This window comes from Colius striatus, chromosome 6 (assembly GCF_028858725.1).
Source record: "Colius striatus isolate bColStr4 chromosome 6, bColStr4.1.hap1, whole genome shotgun sequence".
Classification (NCBI taxonomy): Eukaryota; Metazoa; Chordata; class Aves; order Coliiformes; family Coliidae; genus Colius; species Colius striatus.
Genome location: NC_084764.1, coordinates 35,123,716 through 35,145,158, shown reverse-complemented (window position 1 = coordinate 35,145,158; position 21,443 = coordinate 35,123,716). Strand labels below are relative to the sequence as shown.

The following is a 21,443-nucleotide window of genomic DNA, read 5'->3' as shown; positions in this document are numbered from 1 at the left end:
AAGTAAAACTTCACTTTTGGGTGGTTTTTTTTCCTCTTTTTGGAGCAGCATGGGTTAGTGCTGCCTGCCTGACCTCAGCAGTTGCACAGAGGTTAGGACAGGGTGCTCCTTGCAGAGCTCCTGCCTGCCCCTTCCTCTCATCACCCCCCTGGGAATGTGTTTCTGCCCATCACACAGCCCATCAAATACACAAATGCAATGTGAACATTTTATTGGCGTGTGTGAGAGTACCCTCGTTGAAAAGTGAGACTTGGGGAGCTATGAGACGTGTCAGCATTGCTAATCTCCCACAAGCCATCATCCTACAGAACAACAAGCAGAAAAATCTGTTTTTTCCTCCACAACACTTGCATTGCAGAGCAACTAATAGCCCATCCTATGAGCAGAAAATTCCTCTTGTCCTCCATGGCAGCTTCATTTGATTGCAGGACAGTGGGTGCCTTACATCTGCTCGTGTCCTTAAGCTGCTTCTTTGCAGCATTGCCTTTCTCCTGCTGCTGCCTGATTTTTTTTCCCATGTGTCCTGGGAGCAGTGAGGGACTCCAGGCAGGGTCTGCTCCTGCTGTGTGTGCACGTGGGAGAGGAAAAGCAAACAGCAAGATGTAAGTGTGAAGGTTTTTTCCCATGCCTCTGCGTTTCCTGCCCCGGCAATGCTGCTTCTCGTGGGGAAACAGCACATGTCACAGTGCTGCAGGGCAAGGGGAGATGCTGTGCTGGAGTGGAAGCTTGCATCCTTCTCCTCTTCTTTTGGCTGTGAAGATTTGGGACCTATGCTGCCCTCCAGCCTGAACAGAGGAATAGGGATCATTCCAATTGATGCTGGTGGGAGCTGGGAGTACTGGGAGGAGGACATGGTGCCAGAGCCTGGGAGGAGGCAGCTCTGGGAAGAAGCACTGCAAAATTCATGACTACTCCCTCCCTTACCCTCCCTGGGGCTGTGCAAAACTAAGAAATTCTCTTCAGGTCTCACTTCTTTTTCCCCAGAGGCTGGTGGGGCATCACACCCAGCTCCTACCTCGTAAAGACCTTTGTGTAATTTAATCACCTGTTTTGGAAAATGAAGTCTGAGGAGCATCCTGTGTTGAGCAATGGCAGTTTCTGTGTTTGCATCCTGTCTCACTCCTCTCCCCTGCTCCCCAGGAGTAAGGGATACTGGGAAGTTGGGACTCCTCTTGCACAGGGTAAACGTGATCCCAGCCCAGGGACTTTGTGGGGCCAAGGGAGGAGGGATGAAATGCAGAGTCCCATGAGCATGATGGGATGCTTCCACTCACATCTCCCTGCCCCCAAAACACAGCAGTGTGTGCAGGTAGCCAAGAAGGCCAAGGCCTGGCTTGTGTCAGCACTGGTGTGGCAGCAGCACCAAGGCAGGGATTGTCCCCCTGTGCTGGGCCCTGGTGAGGCTGCAGCTCGAGTGCTGTGTTCAGTGTTGGGCCCCTCACTGCCAGAGGGACACTGAGGGGCTGCAGCGTGTCCAGAGCCGGGCAGCGGAGCTGGGGAAGGGGCTGGAGCACAAGTGTGATGGGGAGCAGCTGAGGGAATGGGGGTGTTCAGCCTGGAGAAGAGGAGGCTGAGGGGAGACATGAGCACTCTGCAACTCCCTGACAGGAGGTTGTGGTTGGACTTGGTGATCTTAAAGGTCTTCTCCAAATGTAATGATTCTATGGGGTTGTAGTGAGGTGGGGGTCTGTCTGCTCCCAAATAAGGAGTGATGGGACAAGAAGAAACAGCCTCAAGTTGCCCCGGGGGAGATTTAGTTTGGAGATTAGGAAGAACTTTTTCACTAGGCCAGTTGTCAGCCCTGTGCCAGGCTGCCCAGGGAGGTGGGGGAGTCCCTATCCCTGCAGCTATTGCAAAGCTGAGGTGCTGAGGGCCGTGGGTTAGTGGTGGGCTGGGCAGGGTGAGGGGAGGGCTTGGACTCCAGGAGCTTAAAGGGCTTTCCCAACCATAAGCATTCTGTGAAATGCAGGCACCCAGGCTGTGTGGCTGAAGGGAAGTCAATAGCCAGTCTTCCCTACTTCCTTCCCCAGCCACAGAAGGCTACACAAGCAGAGATGAGGGTGGCATTTGAGCACAGGGTGATGCCAGCCTGGTGACACCCTCCAGCAATCTGGACTCTGAATATGACCCTACCTTTTTTTTTCCCCCTCCTTTATAAATGGTCTCCAGTACAGAATGTCCTCTGACTTCTGAAGTATTTGTAATATTTCCACGCCCTCCGTTGCCAAAAAAACTTCTATAAAAAGCTGCTGGGTGTTGTGCTTGCTTTTTTTTTTTTCCTTTTTTCCTTTTTTTTTGAATTTTGTTTTGCAAAACTGAAACCCTTTGGTGCTCTGAGATGCACAGACTTCCCAGGGCTTTGCCTCTGCCTGTTTGCACATGGAGTCACAGGCCCGCTACAGTTGCTCTCTAGGAGCCAAAGCTGTCTGGAGTTACTCCTTACCACTGCTAACCTCTTTAAACAGTTTTCCCTGCCTTCACTGCAAAATAAAGTAGGATTTTTCCTAAAATAGCAGGGCTGAAACAGAGTCCTGGTAGGTGCTCATGTGCATTTTGGGAGGGTGTTTGGTGAGGGGTGACTCCTGCATCTTGTGAGACAGTCTCCAGATGCTCAGTAGCATCACAGAAATGCTTGGTGCTGGCATTCATGTACCGGCACAGAGACAGACTCCAGGAAGGGTTTGCTGCCTTTTGCTGCCACGAGCAGAGAGGTTTGGCAGTAGCACAGCTATTTCTAAATATGTCTAGGGGATGGGTGTGGAAGGAAATCTTACCATTTAGAGAGTCGGCCAAATTGCAATGTACTCAGCTTTTTAAATTGCAAGGCCCAAGTGTGCCGCTGCCAACTTCTTCATTTTGCTGTTTCCCTCTTTCATTGCTTGCCTGCATTCAGCTGCAGTTGGTGTGTGGGATCCAAATGAACACCAGAAGCTCAACTGCAAGGCAAATAATGAGATTTAATGGCAAAGTGACTGAAATGAGAAAAAAAACACACTAACATTTTCCTTTCTTGCCCCTCCCCAGCCCAGTCCCTGTCCTGCCTTCTGAGTAGCATCAGGTTGTATGTCACCGCGTGAGTCAGTGGATTCTTTCATCCTTACACTGCTGTTGACAGAGACCCTTTAAATAGACTTTCATCCTGAAGCCATTAGGAGTTGCTGGCAAACCCAGTGCCGACGCCTTCCTTTAAGATCATTCTGATTGCTCTTTATGGGCCCATGCAGAGGGTGGAAGTGAATGTTTTCTCTTGTTTGTGGCGCTTAATTTAATTGAGTTTAATTTGACTTCAGCTGCAGTTCAGACACTTCAGGGGCAAGGCTCAAAGTGCTGTCTGTGCTCAGAGAGACAACATCCGAATAACTGGAGTCTAGGGACTTTGCCCCACTTGTGGAAAAAGCCATCCAAACAGTCAGCGTTTGTTGACTCTGTCTTTCCCTTTCTATTAGCCTTGTAATAATATTTGGCTCCATCACTGCTATCGGCCTCCTCCTCCTCATGGGTCCCTCCCAGATGGTGGTGCCTCATTTCAGCTCAGGATACCACTTGTACAATGGCATTTGTCACTGCAAACCTCACTGGCCTCAGTTTTTCAGGTGGTTTTGCCCCAATGGCAAACCAACGTGTCAACTGTCACTTGAGTTTTCCACACTGCATTTGAGAAGGCTCTGGCAAAGCCCCTGTCAGGGTCAGTCCCAGTTTGATTTGTGCCTGTGGCGCTCATTGGGCATCTGAGGAGGCTTTACAGGATCTCCTGATGTAGTTGTGTGGCCTGGGGGAGCAAGTGGAGAACTTGGCTTTTACTCAAATAACTGTTTAAGCACTTGTGCAGCTGAAGAACTCATAATAAAATGTTCTGAATGTAGACAGGTGTACAAGCCTGGTAAACTGTGCCTGAGGGGTCGAGGGCCTGCTATGTCGTCAGATACTGCCCAGTGTCAGGTACAACTTATCTCCAGGCACTTCAGAAGTCTGCTTTGTTTGGTTTTTTTTTCCCTCTAGTCCATTTGCAAGCCTTTCTCTCCGGTGAATTTATGTTGAAGATAAGTCTGATACTTAATTCTATAAACTCGGGAATTCTGTAAATTCAGGAGATAAGATCCACAGAATTCACTCATTGCAAAGGAAAAATACATCTTCTTAAAAAAAGCCTGGAATGGGAGGGAAATGGGGTTTGAGGTCTCATTTTTCTAGGAATCGTCATGGTGGTGTGCAAAGGCTGTAATTTTTATGAGTCATTGCTCCAAGACAGCAGTGATCCAGTGCAGAGATATCCCACTTCAAAACACATTTCCTAACTGAGGGGAACTGGATCAGCATTAAACAGAGGATTTCCCTTAAATGCTGTCTGTGCTACAAGTAAAATTATGGAGTTCTTACGCTTCAAGCAGGCAAACCAGCCCTCTGGCCTTAAGGGAGCCAGAAATTGGGTGGGAAAATGGATGCAGACAGCACTTCTTTGCAGCATTTGTTTTCCTTATGTAGCAAGAGTGAATACTGAAACTAGTGTGATTCCCTAGAATCAGAGAATGGGTTGAGTTGGAAGGGACCTTAAAGATTATCTAGTTCCAGCTCTGCCATGAGCAGAGATGTGATCATTTTAGTTTTGGAGAAAGTCAGTACACGCTCAGACAGGACTTGCAGTTCATGTTTTTGTGTGTGTGTAGGTGATGCAAGAAAACCTCAAATCTGATTTCCCATGGGAGTGAGAGCCCACCAAAGCTGTCCCTGAGTGCCCCTCACCCCCTTGTTGTGCTGCTTGGTGGGGTCTGGGGACCCTATGTCTTGGATAGGGAGAAAGCAGCAAAATCCTCCCTTCTTCCACACCAACACATGTGGATTTCAGTCCCATCTCAGACTGTAACTGCTTTCCCAGCTCTAACCTTGGTGGTAAAGGATGCAGCAGCTGCAATATTTGCTTGGTGGATTTGGTGCAAGAGACCATAAATTGTGAATTTTACACCCTGTGAGGCAGATATTCTTCTTCAAAGCCAGTTTTCTAGGGGCAGTCAGTGGGGTGTCCTATGAAAAAGGAGGATTTCATCTCAGCTCCGTTGCTCAGCTCTGGGTGGGAGATAAATGTGCACAGCTGGGCTGGGAAAGCTGTGGAAGAGGTGGATGAGAAATGAAGAATTACACGGGGAGTAAAAGGCGAAGGGTTTGTCTTCAGCGGGAGACAGCACAGGCACAAGTAGGCCTTTGCAGGCAGATGGAAAAGAAGACGCAGTAGGGACTAAAGTTACTTCATCCAACAGCTGGAAACATTTCTCTTGGGAGGCTGAAAGCCACCTTCCCAGTTGTTTTTTAAATGCATCCCATGAAATCATGTATGTGTGCTCCTCTCACCAAAGGGCATTTCCTTCACTTGATAAAATCACCGAATGGTTTGACTTGGAAGAGACCTTTAAAGGCCATCTAGTCCAACCCCTTCATGTCTTCAACTAGACCAGGTTACTCCAAGCCCTGTCCAACCTGACCTTGAGTGTTTCCAAGAAAGGGTCATTGACCACCTCTCTGGACAACAAATCCCTTAAATTTGAGGAAGCCCTTCTGCTCGGATGTGGTCACAGAGCTGCAGCTGGTCCAGCGTGGGCTGGAGATGATGTCAAAATACAAATGGTTCCTGCTTGAATCCAGATGAAAAATGGTTTTGGAGCAGATTTTGGGCAGCACCCTCCCCTCTGTATGGAGCATGCTGAGTATTGTCACAGATGGTGTCTGCTGGCAGCTGCCACTGGTGACACTGGCGATGCTCGGTGTGAGTCTGAAGAGCTGAGTGTTCACACGCTTGCACAACAAACAGAAATCAAACGCTAAAAGGATCACTTGCAGTAATTTCTAGTAGACAGTGCTCATGCCATCTGTCTCGTGTATACAGACAAGGAGTCTCTTCTAAAGCAAACACAGCCCTCACCAACGCACCGATTGAAGAGTCAACACATTAGCCGTGTTCAGATGGTCGCTCCTCCTGGTCCACCCATGTTTCAGTGGCCCTTTTTCCTTCCAGGTGACCTTTGGCAGGAACAGCCTGGCTTCAGATGGAAACCGGGGATGAAATATTTAATGGAGGGTTTAGAGTGGGGAGCTGGGGCTGAAGTCAAACCCTGGGGAGATGTGTTACCCCAGGTGAACAACTCCAGCAAGTGGGCTCTTTCAGGCGTGGTGGGACTTAGTAAAAAACCCAAACCTATATTAAATAAAAGACTTGCTTTATTTTGCAGCACTTGAATACTTTAAGTATCTCTCTCTTGCTGTCACAGCCAGAAAATGGGCTGGGGCTCTGTAGCCAGTTTCCAGTTAACCAAAGTCCTACCATCTGCAAGCCCTTACACCCTGGGATAGGCTCTGCTTTGGCTACAGTAACTAAACACTGTGTTTGCCAAGCCTGGCTCTATTGAAAACACGCTTTGAGACCCTTTGTACGCTTATTAATCATAAGCAGTGGCAAACATTTTTTTCATCAGCAGTTTACTGAAAGATTGAAACATACACAGTTGCCCTTTTATCTCTTAGTTCTGGGGTGGGAAATAAAAACAACACCACTCCCTTGCTACTTTTCTGCTCTCTGCTTTTTAGCACAGCTGGCTATGTTTTTAAGTGCACTCTGCAACCCTCAGCTGGCTTCAGTGGGTTTGTGAAGTCTCTGAGACCATGGTATGTCCAGCAGATCCTTGTTTGAGAGAAGCTCAGAGCTTATCAATGGGAAGTGTGTGTGGCTGCAGGGGAGCAGGGATGCTCAGCGTGGCCAGGATGCCGCTGCCTCTGCCGTGCCCCACGGCCATGCGCCGTGTCAAAGCAGCTGCCCAAAACTTGCTCTATGACAGCATCATGAACAACTGACACAACTAGAAAAAGTGGCTTTGATATCAGATGGTCAAGCTTTGGGCTGTCTCCAACAGATTGCTTTCAGGAGCTGAGCTTGGCCCAGAGCCTTTCTCTTGGCCTCTCTGAATGGTTTCAGCTGAGAGGCTGTATCAGTTGCTAATGCACCATAAATAAACATCAGAGTATAAACCTTGCTAGCAAAATACCAGGGGAACTCCTCATTTTAGACTGTGCTGCATGCTGTCCCTTGTGCCTGACCCTGGTTGTCCCAGCAGATTCTTTCTTCATGAGGTAAGCTGGCTGTGATAAATGGGAATGAGAGGAGCTGTCTGGATTCATGCACTGGGTATTTATTGCTAGAAATGGTCAAAAAGTTGTGCAGTGAGATTTAACTGTTGGTTAATTGGTGCAGGGCTGGAGTTTAGCATGGTAATGTGTATGTAGTAGTAATAAATCAGTGTTAAGGCTTAAATAAAGCTTATACATATAAAATAGAGTGTAGAAGTATTATATAATTATCTAGAAGTGCCTCATTTTATAGAAATGTATAAATAGAAACAAATATAAAACTATAATACATAAACAAATGGAATTAGGAATAGGGGATGATATATATGATACATATACATGTGATAAAATATACATAAATATTTATAAGTAGAAATAGAAATGTGGCAGATGATGGTTTGAGATGGGACACCAAAGATGAGAGATGGTCGAATCCAGAAGTGCCAGTCCAGATGGTGGGATCCATCCCTGGAGGTAACCCAAAATCCAGTCCCACAAACATCACAGGCATGGTGTGGTTGGTGGTGGTGCACAGGCTGTTTATTTAAGAGAGACTAAAAAAGGGAAAAGCGCTGGTTGTTATTTAAAATGGTATCACAGGGATGGCATCAGTGCCAATGTCGCGGCGTCTTCCTCAGGAGAAGACAACCCATGTGCCAGCCCGGGGTGAGACCTCTGGCCTGTCAGGGAAGCTGTGCTTTAATAATTTCCTTTTTAAAAAAGAAGTCCTTTTTGGAGTGTGCTGTTTGTCATGGCAGCCATCCCCTGAACAAAGGCCGAAAAGTGCTTCTGGTTCATCGACTCATGGTGTGTCCTTCAATGGGGCAAGGGGGGAGCAGCAGGAAAATAAGCCTTTCCTCACTTATTTGCTGTGAGGAAAGATGCTGGGGTGAATGGGTGTTGAGTCAAGACAGACAGCTCTGCTGTGGGCATGTGTCCTGCTCAGGGGACCAAATTCCAGGTTTAATTATAATCCTGTGCCTGGGAGCGTCCAGCAAACTGCCAGCTGCCAGCACGGAGTGAGGTATGAACCCTGTCACCTCTCCTCATTACAATAATGACCTATTGTCTTGTTCAGCATTCCTCTCAGTGGGAAAATACAGCCTGGCTGCAATGCAACCAGCTCCCTCTCCTCACCTCTCCTGTCTGCCTTGCAGCTGTGGCTACAGGCTTCCACATGCATAGGCCAGGGGTTGCTGTCCTGAGAGCATCCCGAAGCCAAAGCTTTGCACATCTCCTGTGGGTAATACATGCAAAAAACCAGAGCTAGAAATAACACAGAGGCTCGAACATGGACAGCCAGCTCTGAAACTCTTCCTTCTAGGCTCAAGCATGACCTCTGATCTCCTTTTTTTCTAATCCAAGCTGTATTTCAGGGTGCTCTGATCTTTTTGCAGCCTTTCATCATTGCAATAGGATGGCTTCATGCCCCAGGTGAATGCTTTTCCGGGTCAGTTCCCACATATTGACTGAGGGCAGCTGAGAGTAGATGTCTTTTTCCTCTCCTCTTAGTTTTTACAGTGCCAGCAAGGGACCCTGAGCTCTCCTCCAGTCACTCCATGGCATCAGTAATACAACAGACGATAGGATCCACTTTCCTGGAAAGCTCTCTCCAGCTTGGAAATGACTGCATCACGCAGAAGCAAACCCCAAGTATCACCTTAGTGGGAAATGGCCACAAAAGTCTCCTTTCCATTATCCCCCCAGGCTCCCATGGCTTAAAACCCAAACACACTGAGACGCTCTTCATTTTAAACAACATGCTTGTAACATTATTCAGGCTGATTCTGGGCAGGGAAACGGGAGAGGCTAGAGGTTTACTGTGAAAAAGAAATGCTTTGCCCAAGATCTCTTTAAGAGGTGAGCACCTTAAACATAGGCTCTAAAATTTCACATCTGGTAAGTAAGTAACTGACTTGACACTTGGATTGCTCCTAGGGGTGGGAGAGTGCCTGGCTTTTTATCTAGGTGCTTAAATAGGGATTTACCTGCTGATTTCTACCTTTTCTATTTATATTTAAGATAATGAGTGGGATTGGTAGTGGGCTCTGTCACAGGGTCTAGCAGTGCTTGTGTTTGCGTTTGAGTGGCTGTGCCTGGGAAATTCTGTATGTTACCCAAATGTTACCTCTCCAGCCAAGGACAGTGCTTGTTTCCAGCAGGCTTGTGGGGAAAATGTTCTCAACTTAGTTTTTAACCATTGCAAAACAGGAAGTCAAAGGAGGGAGATACTGCACGTTGCTAGATGTTGTTCCTAAAGGAAGGATAGTCTTCCTTTTTTCCCCTTTTTTTTCTGTCCTGCCTTTGTAAAAGTGGTCCATTTTCTCCCTAGACATCAGGCATCCAGAAGAGCTCTCCCTTTTGAGAAAACCCCGAGATCCATCAAAGAAAAAAAAGAAGAAGTTGGATGATCAATGTGAAGACGACGCCTTTGAGCTGGAGGGTCCACTGATCACGCCGGGGTCCGGTGAGCCGGGGCTTGCTGTGTGAAGATGGGCTTACAGGGAAGGAGTCAGCAGGAGGCAAACAGATAATGAAACAGGGAGGAGAAAATAACACTGCAGTATCAGTCTGACCTGATTCCTTAAGGTCTGTGCAAGAAACAGACCCTAAATAGATCCCACAATTGATGCACAGCTGCAGCGCACGGTTGCGGTCACACAGATACATGCCTGAAGCTGTCATGTATAGAGGGGAGCAGAGCAATGCCAGACCTTAGGAAGTAGAGCAGAAACCAAGTGTGACCACTTTAATACTCAGATTGTGTTACTAAAAGCTTTTTTTACCCTATTAAGAAAAGAGTCAAATGGAAAGTCTTTCCTAATGCCAAATTACAGGGGTATTTTAGGCAGTACCACTGTTCTGCTCCGTATTTGTAGCCCTACTACCTGATACTTTATTAATTGCATTAACATTCCCTTATGTTAAGGGTGTAGCTATAGATTGTAATGCTTTAAAAGCCCCCACCATTTATTACTGGGATGGGGGGTAGTTTGCCAGTCCAGCTTACAGAACTGGAGCAACATTGGTCAGAGAACTGCTAACCAAGTAACATCTCTAACAGAGTAACATCATGGATGGAGCAACATCTCTTGCCACAGGTAGTAAATTGATGCAGGGAGGTGTTTACAGGCAGAGGGGTTTTTGAGCTCTGCTTCCTGGATGCTGGAAGCCTGGTGTTTGAAGGCAAATGGCAGGAGCTTGAAGCCATAAAGTGAGTCAAGTGGGAGTACTTGAGCCCAAATGGACTCGTGGAGAAAGCCGCAGAAATGCTTGCTGCCAGGCAGGCGAGATGTGTCTGACTGCAGAAGCTCTTGGGTTTAACTCCAGCCATGAGAGGGAAGCAGGGCAGCTTTAATTAAAAAAATAACAATCCTGGAATTCAGTGAACTTGTATGAATTGGTCTTAAATTAACTGAAGTGCAAGTGAAGGTCATGCAGTGTGGTTAATGCCACTTGTGGCTCTGGGCTTGTAAGCAGAAAGGGTTTGACTGCACAGGGAACACTGTGCCAAAGTAATGTGTACCACAGGCTCTGCAGCAAACCATCAGCACAGGGCTGTAGCAAGGGAAAAATAATACTTCCTTTGCTCTGGTCTTGCTCTTTCTCCCCTCAGTTATGTAAAAGTACTTCTTAGCTAGTCCTCTCTCACTCCTGGCTGAGAGAAGTTTCCTTGCTTCAGGCGAAGCTCCAGCCAATTTGGCATTTTCATCTTGAAAGCCCATAATTCAGCTTTCCAGAAGTCAGTGTTCACAGGGAGCATCTCCATTAGATTAATAGGAAATACTTGGCCTGCTTTGGGGGAGACATATGCAAAAGATAGACTTTTCTTTTAATTATTTATTGGTCTTTCAACGAGTCACTTTGAACAATCTTGCTGATTCTGCATTCCTTGTGAATAAAGCTGCTTTTTGCTGCAGGTTTAATTGCTGCAGCTACCTGCCACCTTTAGGTGCAGTTAGTTGAGACATGGTTTTCATCTGAATAAAGCGTTTCTAGTGTCATTCCAGTGTCAGTTTTGTGCTGAATGCTTCTGTGAAATGAGTTAATATTTCAGGATCTGCCTGTTTCAGTGCATGTAGATGTAATGGGTACGTTTTGTCACTAAGCACCTGGTGCCTGGCAATGAAACTGTTCAAATCACCGCACGCAGAGCTGTCAATACACCCACAGTGAATGTTGCCCAACACTTTCCTTTAGAAGACCTGTATTCACTTGTTTATAAGTTACCCAAACTTACAGCTATTTCACCTGGAACTTTCCATCACATTGCCTGCCTGCCTCGGGCAAAATTTTTAAGCAAAGCTTCTGAGATGTTTTGAGATGTTTGGAGAAGGTGATGAGGCGAACATCCAAGGGGAAGCTTTGCTGGTCTGGAGCAGACAGAGCAGGGGGTGTGTCCATGGGAAAACCTGCCCAATTTGGGGCAAAAAGTGGGTTTCATTAGTCTGGTTAATGCTCAGCCCTGCTTGGCCACGAGAAGGTTGAGGCCAGTGCACTGTGAAGGCAGACTGGGAGAAGGCAAGTGCATCTTTTGGGATGCAGTTTATGGATGATGATGGTGGATTATTGCCAGTTCTTGTTGGACTGCTCTTCTCTGTGAGGAGAGTGTGTTTCTGCTGCTTTGATAATCATAGAGTACCTCAAGTTGGAAGGGACCTTAAGGATCATCCAGTCCAGTTCCTAAAGCTTAAGTACCAGGTGTAAGTACCTGACAAGTCATTCCTGGCCTTCTCCTTGCAAGCTTGAAGGTGGTTGCATCCATCTCTTGGGCATTTCTGTTGCTTTTTTGCTCGTGCCTGGTTTGCTGCATCTGTCTTGATGGCAGGTTCCCATGGTGCTTACTGGTCCCTCAGGTCTTTAATCCATTCTAGGATGCCAGCAAAACTGACAGGAGCATTAAAAGCATCCTGGTGGTTTTCTTGTTTGATGGCACAGAGGGTTTTCACTTGCATTTTCCATCCTGGCAGGCAGTTTAGAGCCACGTTTCTGTGTTAAGTTTCCTCACTGGGATGTTGGCTGTCATTGGTACGAGGCTGCTGATTCAAACCGTTCTTACTGCTCCTTGAGATACTCATGCAAAAAAAAAGTAAGAGTCTGGAATGGTTTTTTTTCTGTTGGTTTGGTCTTAGACTTCCCAGATGTCTAGCTCAGCTTTCTGTCATTTCTGGCATGCTCAGGAAGGAGAGGTGGTTTGGAGGGAGGAGCTGGAGGATAGCTCAAGGTAGTGGTTCAGGATGGCAGCAGGAGGTGGCACAAAAGACCTTGCTTGTGACTTCTCAACGCTACCACACGCTGCCTTTAATGCCCTTAACCCCTCAGAGAAAGGCAGAGTTTGAGTGCATTGAATCACATGTCTGAACCAGGCTCAGGTTTTAAAGATATGGATACAGCTCTTTCCCCAAAAGCCAGTTATGGGACCTTCTAGGTAGTGGTGCAGAGCTTTATGCCCAGCAAACGATGCTGAGCTCATTGCTGGATGTGCCCAGGCAGTGGAATTACTGATGTTAGCATATGGTTGTCAAACCTCCCTTGTTTTGAAAAGCTATATTTGACACTCTTAACGGAAGAATGAATGCCCTTGTGAGATGGACAGGGACTGTTTAACTCCCAGCAGTCTGGAGGTGGGAAATACCCAGCTGCATCCTCTTCCTTCTCTTCAGATTTTGATTTTAAAAGGGTGGGGATTTTTTTGATCTGCTTTGAGTCTGTGTGAGCTGTAAAGCTTGAAAAGGCCCAGGAAGAACATGTGCTTTGGGATGAGTTTTGCACCCAGTCACACCACTTGCTCAGCATATTAATACTCAGTTTGTTTGGTCATGCCAGTGAGCTTTTCCACCCGCATTTCCCTGTCTGGCTGTTCCTTGTGACGTGGATAAAACAGCCTGGAGTCACGTTGGTTGCTTTGCCTGCCAAGCCCACCAGCACTGCTGCAAACACTCCATTTGGGCGGTTAAACCTCACCTGTGCTGTTCTGCCCTCTTCCGAAAATGCTTGTTTTCGGCTCCTGTCCTTTCCTACTCTCCCGGTGACTTTCTCTCGCCTTCTCACTTCCCTCCTTTCTTTCCCTCTCTATAGGCACCGATATTCTTTACATCGGCCCCGTCAAAGGTGAGCTCCACCTCAGTAGGACTTTTACCCTCTGCCTCTGGTCTCTTTGGCTGCGCCCTTAGTTTATTTTCCTGCTCCTCTAAAACTTTTGACTTCCAAAATCTTTAGGCGACAGGTAATACCGGTAAGTCGGGGGCCGTCCGTGTCCCAGGTGCCGCAGAAGTTCAGAGGGCAGGAGCTTCCCGGCGTGGGAGGCCTGTGCCTTTTCCCATGGATGTGGGCTGGAATGAGTTTTCCATCAGTTTTGCTCTCGGAGAAGAGCTGAGAGGGACGGCTTTTCATGGGAAAACAAGCAGCGCAGTGTTTTCCCATTGTGGAACAAAAAAGGGAAGGTTTCTCATCCGCTGGCGTCGGGTTCGTGTCTGAGTTGGCTTGGTTGGGAGCAGGCAGGGCTTGGCCCTAAGCTAACGCTGGGGTTTCGTTCCTCTTACGGATAGGAAACATATATTCGAGCCCAGGACTGTACAGCAAAACGATGACCCCGACCTACGACGCCCACGACGGCAGCCCCCTGTCACCCACCTCGGCCTGGTTCGGCGACAGCGCCTTGTCGGAGGGCAACCCGGGCATCCTGGCCGTGAGCCAGCCCGTCACCTCCCCAGAGTCCTTAGCAAAAATGTACAAGCCACAGGCGCTGCTCGATAAAGCCAAAATCAACCAAGGGTGAGTCAAGGCTTTGGTTTTCTGCTCTTGTGTTTTACTTCCCCCCTCCCCCACCTCCCCACCACACATGTGGTTTTACAGTGTGTTCTTGAAAGCATCGGCGTGACTTTGCCGGAGCTGTTTGTGGGTGTTATCCTGTGTTGGCAATTTACAGGTGGCTGGATTCATCCCGATCTCTTATGGAGCAGGAAGTGAAAGAAAACGAAGCTTTGTTGCTCCGGTTCAAGTACTACAGCTTTTTTGACCTGAATCCAAAGGTACAGAGCTATTTTGTTTCACTTGCATCTTGTAAGCAAAGGCTTTGAGCAAAGGATGGATGTATCTCTGTTGTGCATTTGTGCTGGTAAAGCCTTCACTGCTTTGGCTATCACTGTGTGTCCCTGGTGAGGCTGCAGCTCGAGGGCTGTGTTCAGTGTTGGGCCCCTCACTGCCAGAGGGACACTGAGGGGCTGCAGCGTGTTCAGAGCCGGGCAGCGGAGCTGGGGAAGGGGCTGGAGCACAAGTGTGATGGGGAGCAGCTGAGGGAATGGGGGTGTTCAGCCTGGAGAAGAGGAGGCTGAGGGAAGACATGAGCACTCTCTGCAACTCCCTGACAGGAGGCTGTGGTGAGGTGGGGATCGGTCTCTGCTCACCAGTAACGAGTGACAGGACAAAAGGAAAAGGCCTCAAGTTGCTCCAGAGGAGGTTTAGATTGGAGCTGAGGAAGAGCTTTTTTCCTGAGAGGGCTGTCAGCCCCTGTGCCAGGCTGCCCAGGGAGGTGGGGGAGTCCCCATCCCTGGAGCTATTGCAAAGCCGTGGAGCTGAGGTGCTGAGGCCATGGGTTAGTGATAGGCTGGGCAGGGTGAGGGGATGGGTTGGGCTTGAGGAGCTTAATGGTCCTTTCCAACCAAAATGATTCTCTGGTTCTATTACTCATCTGTCAGTTTTAGTTTGGGTTAAACTGATATTTCACATTGGGAATCTGGGATCTGAGGAGAATCTGGAGCTGAGAATTGAATTATTTGATTATGGGTGCCTTAACCTGGAAGGTGCCATGCGTTTAAGCTTCTTTTTTTATTATGAAAATTAAAATAATCCAACCAAACCATTCTGTGATTCTCTGAAAATTGGTGGTGGAGGCATCAAACCCAGGTCTGCGTGCTCCCACCTACCAGTTTGCTAACGCCTACGTATTGCCAGAAATGCCCCCAAGGGTCACCTAGAGTCACTCTTCAGTGGCAGAAGCTTCTCACTCTCAAAGAGAAGCCTCGTGTTGAAGTGAAGGATGAAGTGATTTTGCCTTGAGCTGAGCTCGTGCCTTTGACACCCGCTGTGTGTTTGTTGCGCTGTGCCGTAGTACGACGCCATCAGGATCAACCAGCTGTACGAGCAGTCCAAGTGGGCCATTCTGCTGGAGGAGATCGAGTGCACAGAGGAAGAGATGATGATGTTTGCAGCACTGCAGGTAGGAGACAGCCTGAGACAGCTTGGGGCTTTCCTTCAACCTGATCTGGGAGCTTTGCAAACGTCTCTGCTGGTGAATATTGATTAACACGCTCAAATCTGCTGTAACTGGTGTTTTAAGCCTCACCTTGTCTTTGGTGGGAGCTTGGACTCATGCTGGTAGAGGCTGCATCGTTTCCTGTCTCCTGATACTTGAGCTTATTAGGTAATTTAAATATTTGCTGCTACTGCCTTCTCATGAAAGGGAACTTGGCCTTCTTTTACCAAACATGTTCATGTCTCTCCTAACTCTAAAAGCCCCAGTAAGTACACTGGGTTACTGAACTGTGCCTTTCTGGCACGCTGCCCCCCAAACAGCTGGTGATAATCTGTGGGTTTCCCAGAACTATTTCTTTATCTGTTTTGTGAAATACTCGACGTGATTTGGCATAAATACTACACCTGCTATTGACGGCTGCGAGACGGACGGCAGGCCATTTCCTACGTGTGGTCTGGCGTGCCTCGGCGCTGCAGGAGGCAGGAACATCCCCGTCAGGAGCAGGGCTCTCTGCTCCCAGGGCCACTCTGAGGGAAAACAGAAACAGAAAGACTCAGTTTACCTCTCTGAGCAGTCCAGAGCGAGCTGGGTATGGTCCTTCCTGGGAGATTTTAGGAATGCTTTGGTTTTCTGAGGTAAAAACAGATGCAATGCATCCTCCCAAACTGGCTGATAGGCCACAGGGTCGTGGTGCCGTCCAGAGGGACCTCAGCAGGCTGGAGAAATCGGCCAACACAAACCTCACAAAGTTCAACGAGTGGAAGTGCAAAGTCCTGCCCCTGGGGAGGAACAACTCCACATTCCACTTTATTCTGGGGAGCACTCAGCCTGGCAGGAAAGGACCTGGGGGCTGGTGGTGGACACCAAGATGAACTTCAGCCAGCACTGTGCCCTTAGAGTAGAGGAGAATAGTGTCCCAGGCTGTTTTGTGAAAGTATTCTCAGCAAGTCACAGAATGTTAAGGTTTGGAAGGGACCTCGAAAGCTCATCCAGTGCAACCCCCCTGCCAGAGCAGCACCACCTAGAGTAGGTCACACAGGAACTCGTCCAGGTGGGTTTTGAATGTCTCCAGAGAAGGAGCCTCCACAACCCATCTGGGCAGCCTGTGCCAGGGCTCCCTCACCCTCACAGGGAAGAATTTTTCCCTTGTGTTTCATTGGAACCTCCTATATTCCAGCTTGTACTCGTTGACCCTTGTCCTGTCATTGCACATCTCTGAGAACAGCCTGGCTCCATCCTCCTGACACCCACCCTTTACGTATTTGTAAACATTAATGAGGTCATTCTTCAATCTCCTCCAAGCTGAAGAGCCCCAGCTCCCTCAGCCTTTCATCAGAAGGGAGATGCTCCACTCCCTTCGTCACCTTGGTGGCCCTGTGCTGAACTCTCCAGCAGCTCCCTGTCCTTCTTGATCTGAGGGGCCCAGAACTGGACACAATATTCCAGATGTGGTCTCAGGAGGGCAGAGCAGAGGGGGAGGACAACCTCTCTTGACCTACTGCACACAACCCTTCTCATACACCCCAGGATGCCATTGGCCTTCTTGGACACAAGGGCACATTGCTGGCACATCAGGGGACCTGATCCTTTCCCTCTGCTCAGCACTGGAGAGGCCACACCTGGAGTACTGGGTCTGGTTCTGGACTCCTCAGTGCCAGAGAGACACAGACATACTGGAAAGAGACAAGGATGCTGAAAGTCCTGAAGCATCTCCTCTGTGAGGAAAGGCTGAGGGAGATGGAACTATTCAGGGAAAAAAAAGGTTCAGGGGGATCTCCTTAACATATATAAAACCTAGTGGCAGGCTCTAAAGGAAATGGGGTTGAGCTCTCCTCAGTGGTGCCCAGTGACAAGACCAGAAGCAATGGGCACAACCTGAAACATCAGAAAGCTTTGGAGAGACCTTACAGCAGCCTTCCAGTCCCTAAAGGAGCCAAAAAGAAAGCTGGAGAGGGACTTTTTGTAAGGACACGGAGTGACAGGACGAGGAGTGATGGGTTCAAACTGAAAGAGAGAAGATTGAGATGAGATGTCAGGAAGAAGCTCTTCCCTGTAGGGGTGGTGAGGCCCTGGCACAGGTTACCCAGTTGTGGCTGCCCCATCCCTGGAAGTGTTCAAGGACAGGCTGGATGAGGCTTGGAGCAACCTGGTGTGGTGGAAGGTGTCCCTGCCCTTGGCAGGGGAGTGGAACAACATGAGCTTTAAGGTCTCTTCTGACCCAAACCATTCCAAGATTTTATGATTCCCTCTGAACATTAGGAAACACTTTTTTACTGTGAGGGTGAATGAGCACTGGCACAAGTTGCCCAGAGAGGTTTTGGAGTCTCCATCTTGAACATAGTCCAAAGCCAGCTTGACCTTCTCCTGGACAAAGGCGGTAGGTGGCCCTGCTTGAGCAGGTCACCTCTGAAGGCCCCTTCCAGCCTCAACCAGCTTGTGTTTCTCTGAAAAGAGTAGCTCTGCAAGGTCCAGAGCAGTCTTTTCAGGGTTCATACCATCAACACCTTGGACTGAAAACAGCCAAGCTGGTCCTTCCTGACTCAGCTGCACTTGGATCTCAGCTCCCGTTTGCCACTCCGCTTCCCTGTGCCCCGCAGATCCCAGGAGCACTCCGCTGAAGTGTTGTGCTTTGCCTTTCAGTACCACATCAATAAGCTGTCCATCATGTCCTCGGAAAACCACCTGAACAACAGTGACAAGGATGTGGATGAGGTGGATGCTGCGCTCTCAGATCTGGAAATTACTTTGGAAGGTGGCAAAACGTCGACGATCCTGGTGAGGGCTGTGGGTATGTGGTGACAGGGTGGCTTGGGCATCTTCTTCTCTCCCCACACACAGCAGGGATCATCATCCCAAGCTGGGATTTTTTTTCCAGGCATCCAGCCTTTTTTATTTCCTTCCTCTCCCTTTATATTATTGAACTGATATCTTAAAACTATTCATTTTGTCTTAAACTATTAGTCTTGTCTGAAACTATTGGTCTTAAACTATGTCTTAAACTGTTAGTTTAATATGTCTATTAATTATTAATAGACATTTATTTTAATATATCCATTAAACTTGTGATATTTTCTTTAAAATACTGGTTTTAAGGGGTAGTTCTGGTGGCAGGGGACACAGGGCAGCATCAGACACTGACACAGACTTCTGCTCTGAGCCCACAGTGGCATAAAATACCTGTAGGAGCACCTGCACATATTAAACCAAAAGCTTCATCTAAGCTGTAAGAGCACCTTCTGTTTTTGTGGTGCTTGCAGATAATTTACCAGGGATTGCTCAGCCCAGCTCCGCAGGAGAAGTCCCAGAGGAGCTGAGATCTTACTGAACACCTCTCCCCAACATTCCTGGTGAAATAATGGAAAACTGGTTGAAAATGAAGTTGGTTTCTGTTCTCGCTACCAACTTTCCAAAACACTGAATCCTTCACACTGAGGTTTCTCTTCCAGCGTTTCTAATTCAAAGCCAAGTTTTACAGCAGCTAAAACAGCTGCCGTGAGTTTGAGAGGTAACTTTTGCTTGTGAAACTCTCTTTTTATGAGACTGGATTTTAGCCTGGAGTGGGCTGTGACTCCGTTTCAGAGGTTTTCTTTTTTTTCTGAAATGCTGTTTTAACACTGGTTTTCCACCTTTAAGAATGTAAAGCCCAAGAGCTTAACTGCAGAAGAAGGAGTAGATCCGGTCAGACTTGGCACAGCACAACTTCTCCAGGCTCTTGGCACGTTCATGCCATCTCTGAGTTTCATTTTAAGCTCTTTGAAACCCTAAAATCCCTGAAATTTTCCACTCTTATACTTCATATAATATTTTTTTAAGCGTTTCCAAAGAGCCTCTTTGAGGTTAACGTCCCTACTCAGGCTGCTTTGCCAGCATTTAAGAACCGCAGAGATCTGTAGCAGTAACCCCTTGCCGCAGGGCGAGCGGTGCTGCTGCTTCCATGTGGCAGAAGCAATGGCAAGTCTTGATCACCCAGAGAGCTTTTATCATTCATTTGTAAAACCAGATTAGCACCAGTGCTAAGGAACAGAGCCCTGGCCCAGGCTGCCCATGGAGGCTGTGGAGGCTCCTTCTCAGGAGGTTCCAAACCCAGCTGGACACGTTCCTGTGCCCCCTGATGGAGGGGAACCTGCTTTAGCAGGGGGTTGGGCTGGATGAGCTCTGCAGGGCCCTTCCAACCCCCACCACTCTGGGATTCTGTGAACAGATCCATGCCAGACAGGAGTGAAGACGACAATGATTCATCAAAAATCCTCCAGCCCTTTCCGTGGGGCTGGCAAGCAGTAGCCATTTCCAGATGCATTCGAGTAATTGAATAGGGATAATGGGCAATTACTGGATTGTTTGTTTAGATTCTGCATTTTTTTTCCCCTGTGGTATCTATAAACAGCATTGCTCATTGCAGGCAAAAGTAAACTGTCTTGCTACTGGAAGCTGTTGGAGCAGCCTTTGCTTTTTGTGTCTTTCTAAAACCCCTTTAGTTTGAGCTCGTGGGAACTACAAGTGCCACCGTGTATGCTTTGCTCATGAACTCAACATCAAAAAAGCTGGTAGAGTGGAAAAAATAGCCTTCCTAGACTGTCAGAAAGCCCTTCCCCTGTCCTCTGTGGAGGTGCAGAGCAGCATCTTTTCCTCTAATAACTAAAGGAGGAGACAGATCCCCGTGCGAACCCGAGCCGGTGTGACCGCCGGCGACCTCACGGGTGGGAATTGGCTCCAGCGGCAGCAGGAATTCCTCAAAGGAAAATAAAACCTTGCCCTCTGCTTTCCAAACAGCACTTCTGTGCCGGAGATTTTTCTCTGCTTGCAGATCAGGCTTTCTCAGGAGCGTTTTCCTCCCCGCTGAGCCCCGATGTCAGCTGGTGAAGCTGCCTCCGGCTTCCCCCGCTGCACATCCTCGGGGCAGGCGGGTGATGGGGATCATCTTTGCTTTTCAGGGTGACATCACTTCCATCCCAGAGCTCGCCGACTACATTAAAGTCTTCAAGTAAGTGCTGATGGGAAGAGGTGCTTGTGAAACTGGTAATGCCTGTGAATAATTAACGGTCCTACCGCCAAATAGAGTGGGGGTTTGCATCTCCTGACTGAAGATCTTGCTGCACACCGCCGCGCTCTCTCCTGGGAAAAGCCACCGAGCAATTGCTGTGGCTCAGAGCATCTGCACTCTCTTGCTGTTCAAAACATTTTGCTTCTTGATCCTGCTCATGGCACAGCCACAAAGTATTTCACACTATTCTAAATTGATGCTGAAGTTGACCCTAAATATAAATCTCAGGGTGTTTTTCTGCTGTCACTGCCCCGGCAGGTACACATCTCTCCAGGAGAGCTTGCCTTATCCTATAGCCAGCAGCACATGCTGAGGTATTTCTCTAACACAGTGAATGCCCAGGAGATAATCAAAGCCACCCTAAAATTTGCAGTGAAACCTAGAAACTTTGCTCAGATACTGCTCCTGGTTTGCAAGAGGCTGGGTGAGGGATAAGCAGCCAGGATCCCAGTCTGTCTGCCCTCTCCTTGCCAAAAAGGAGCAGGTTACCTTGGCTCTGCTCCTCTTCCAGCTCACTCAGGATTTAGAGGTTATTCTAGTTTTGCTTTGACTTGGAGGATGGGAGATGCAGAGAGCAGGAACATCTGGGCTTGCAGTAACACTTTGGCAGCCGCGACCGTCTGTGGCAATTCCTCGACAAGGGTTATGGTGAAGGTTCTGGAAACTGGAAACGAGGAGATTTCACAGCATAGCCATAGGATATAGAAGAAAAGCTGTTGGCAGTAAAATAGCTCTGGAACAAACCTTTATTTTATTAATTGATTGGTTCTGGAGCCAGAACCTACCACTTCTGTTCTGAAAAACACTTTCTCCCTCTCCAAAGGCCAGTTTCTAATGTCTCCATGTCTGTCTGGGCTTGTGGTCTGTCTGAGCTTGTGGTCTGTCTGAGCTGGGGCAAAGTTTCAGGGCTGCAGCCTGTGGCCCTGCATCTGAGTGGGTGGGATTTTCCCTCTCAACCAACCAACCAGCCAGCCAACAAACTTCTCTTTGCTTCGATGTGCTGATCTGCCAATAAGATTAGGCAGGACTGGGTCACTC

The 21,443-nt window shown here is 48.2% G+C and overlaps 1 protein-coding gene across 4 annotated transcripts in view; it reads left to right on the top strand.

Annotated features, from left to right (window-relative positions):
• FERMT2 (FERM domain containing kindlin 2) overlaps positions 1-21,443 on the top strand; it is a 54,564-nt gene that overhangs the window by 23,108 nt on the left and 10,013 nt on the right. For 2 of the 4 annotated variants that reach the window (XM_061997801.1, XM_061997802.1), the window contains exons 3-9: positions 9,443-9,577; positions 13,189-13,221; positions 13,659-13,884; positions 14,039-14,141; positions 15,221-15,328; positions 18,005-18,139; positions 20,296-20,345. In XM_061997801.1, coding sequence (XP_061853785.1) covers positions 9,443-9,577; positions 13,189-13,221; positions 13,659-13,884; positions 14,039-14,141; positions 15,221-15,328; positions 18,005-18,139; positions 20,296-20,345 — 790 coding nt within the window. The remainder of the gene's footprint in view (positions 1-9,442; positions 9,578-13,188; positions 13,222-13,658; positions 13,885-14,038; positions 14,142-15,220; positions 15,329-18,004; positions 18,140-20,295; positions 20,346-21,443) is intronic. The other 2 variants (XM_061997803.1, XM_061997804.1) reach the window with 1 other exon arrangement.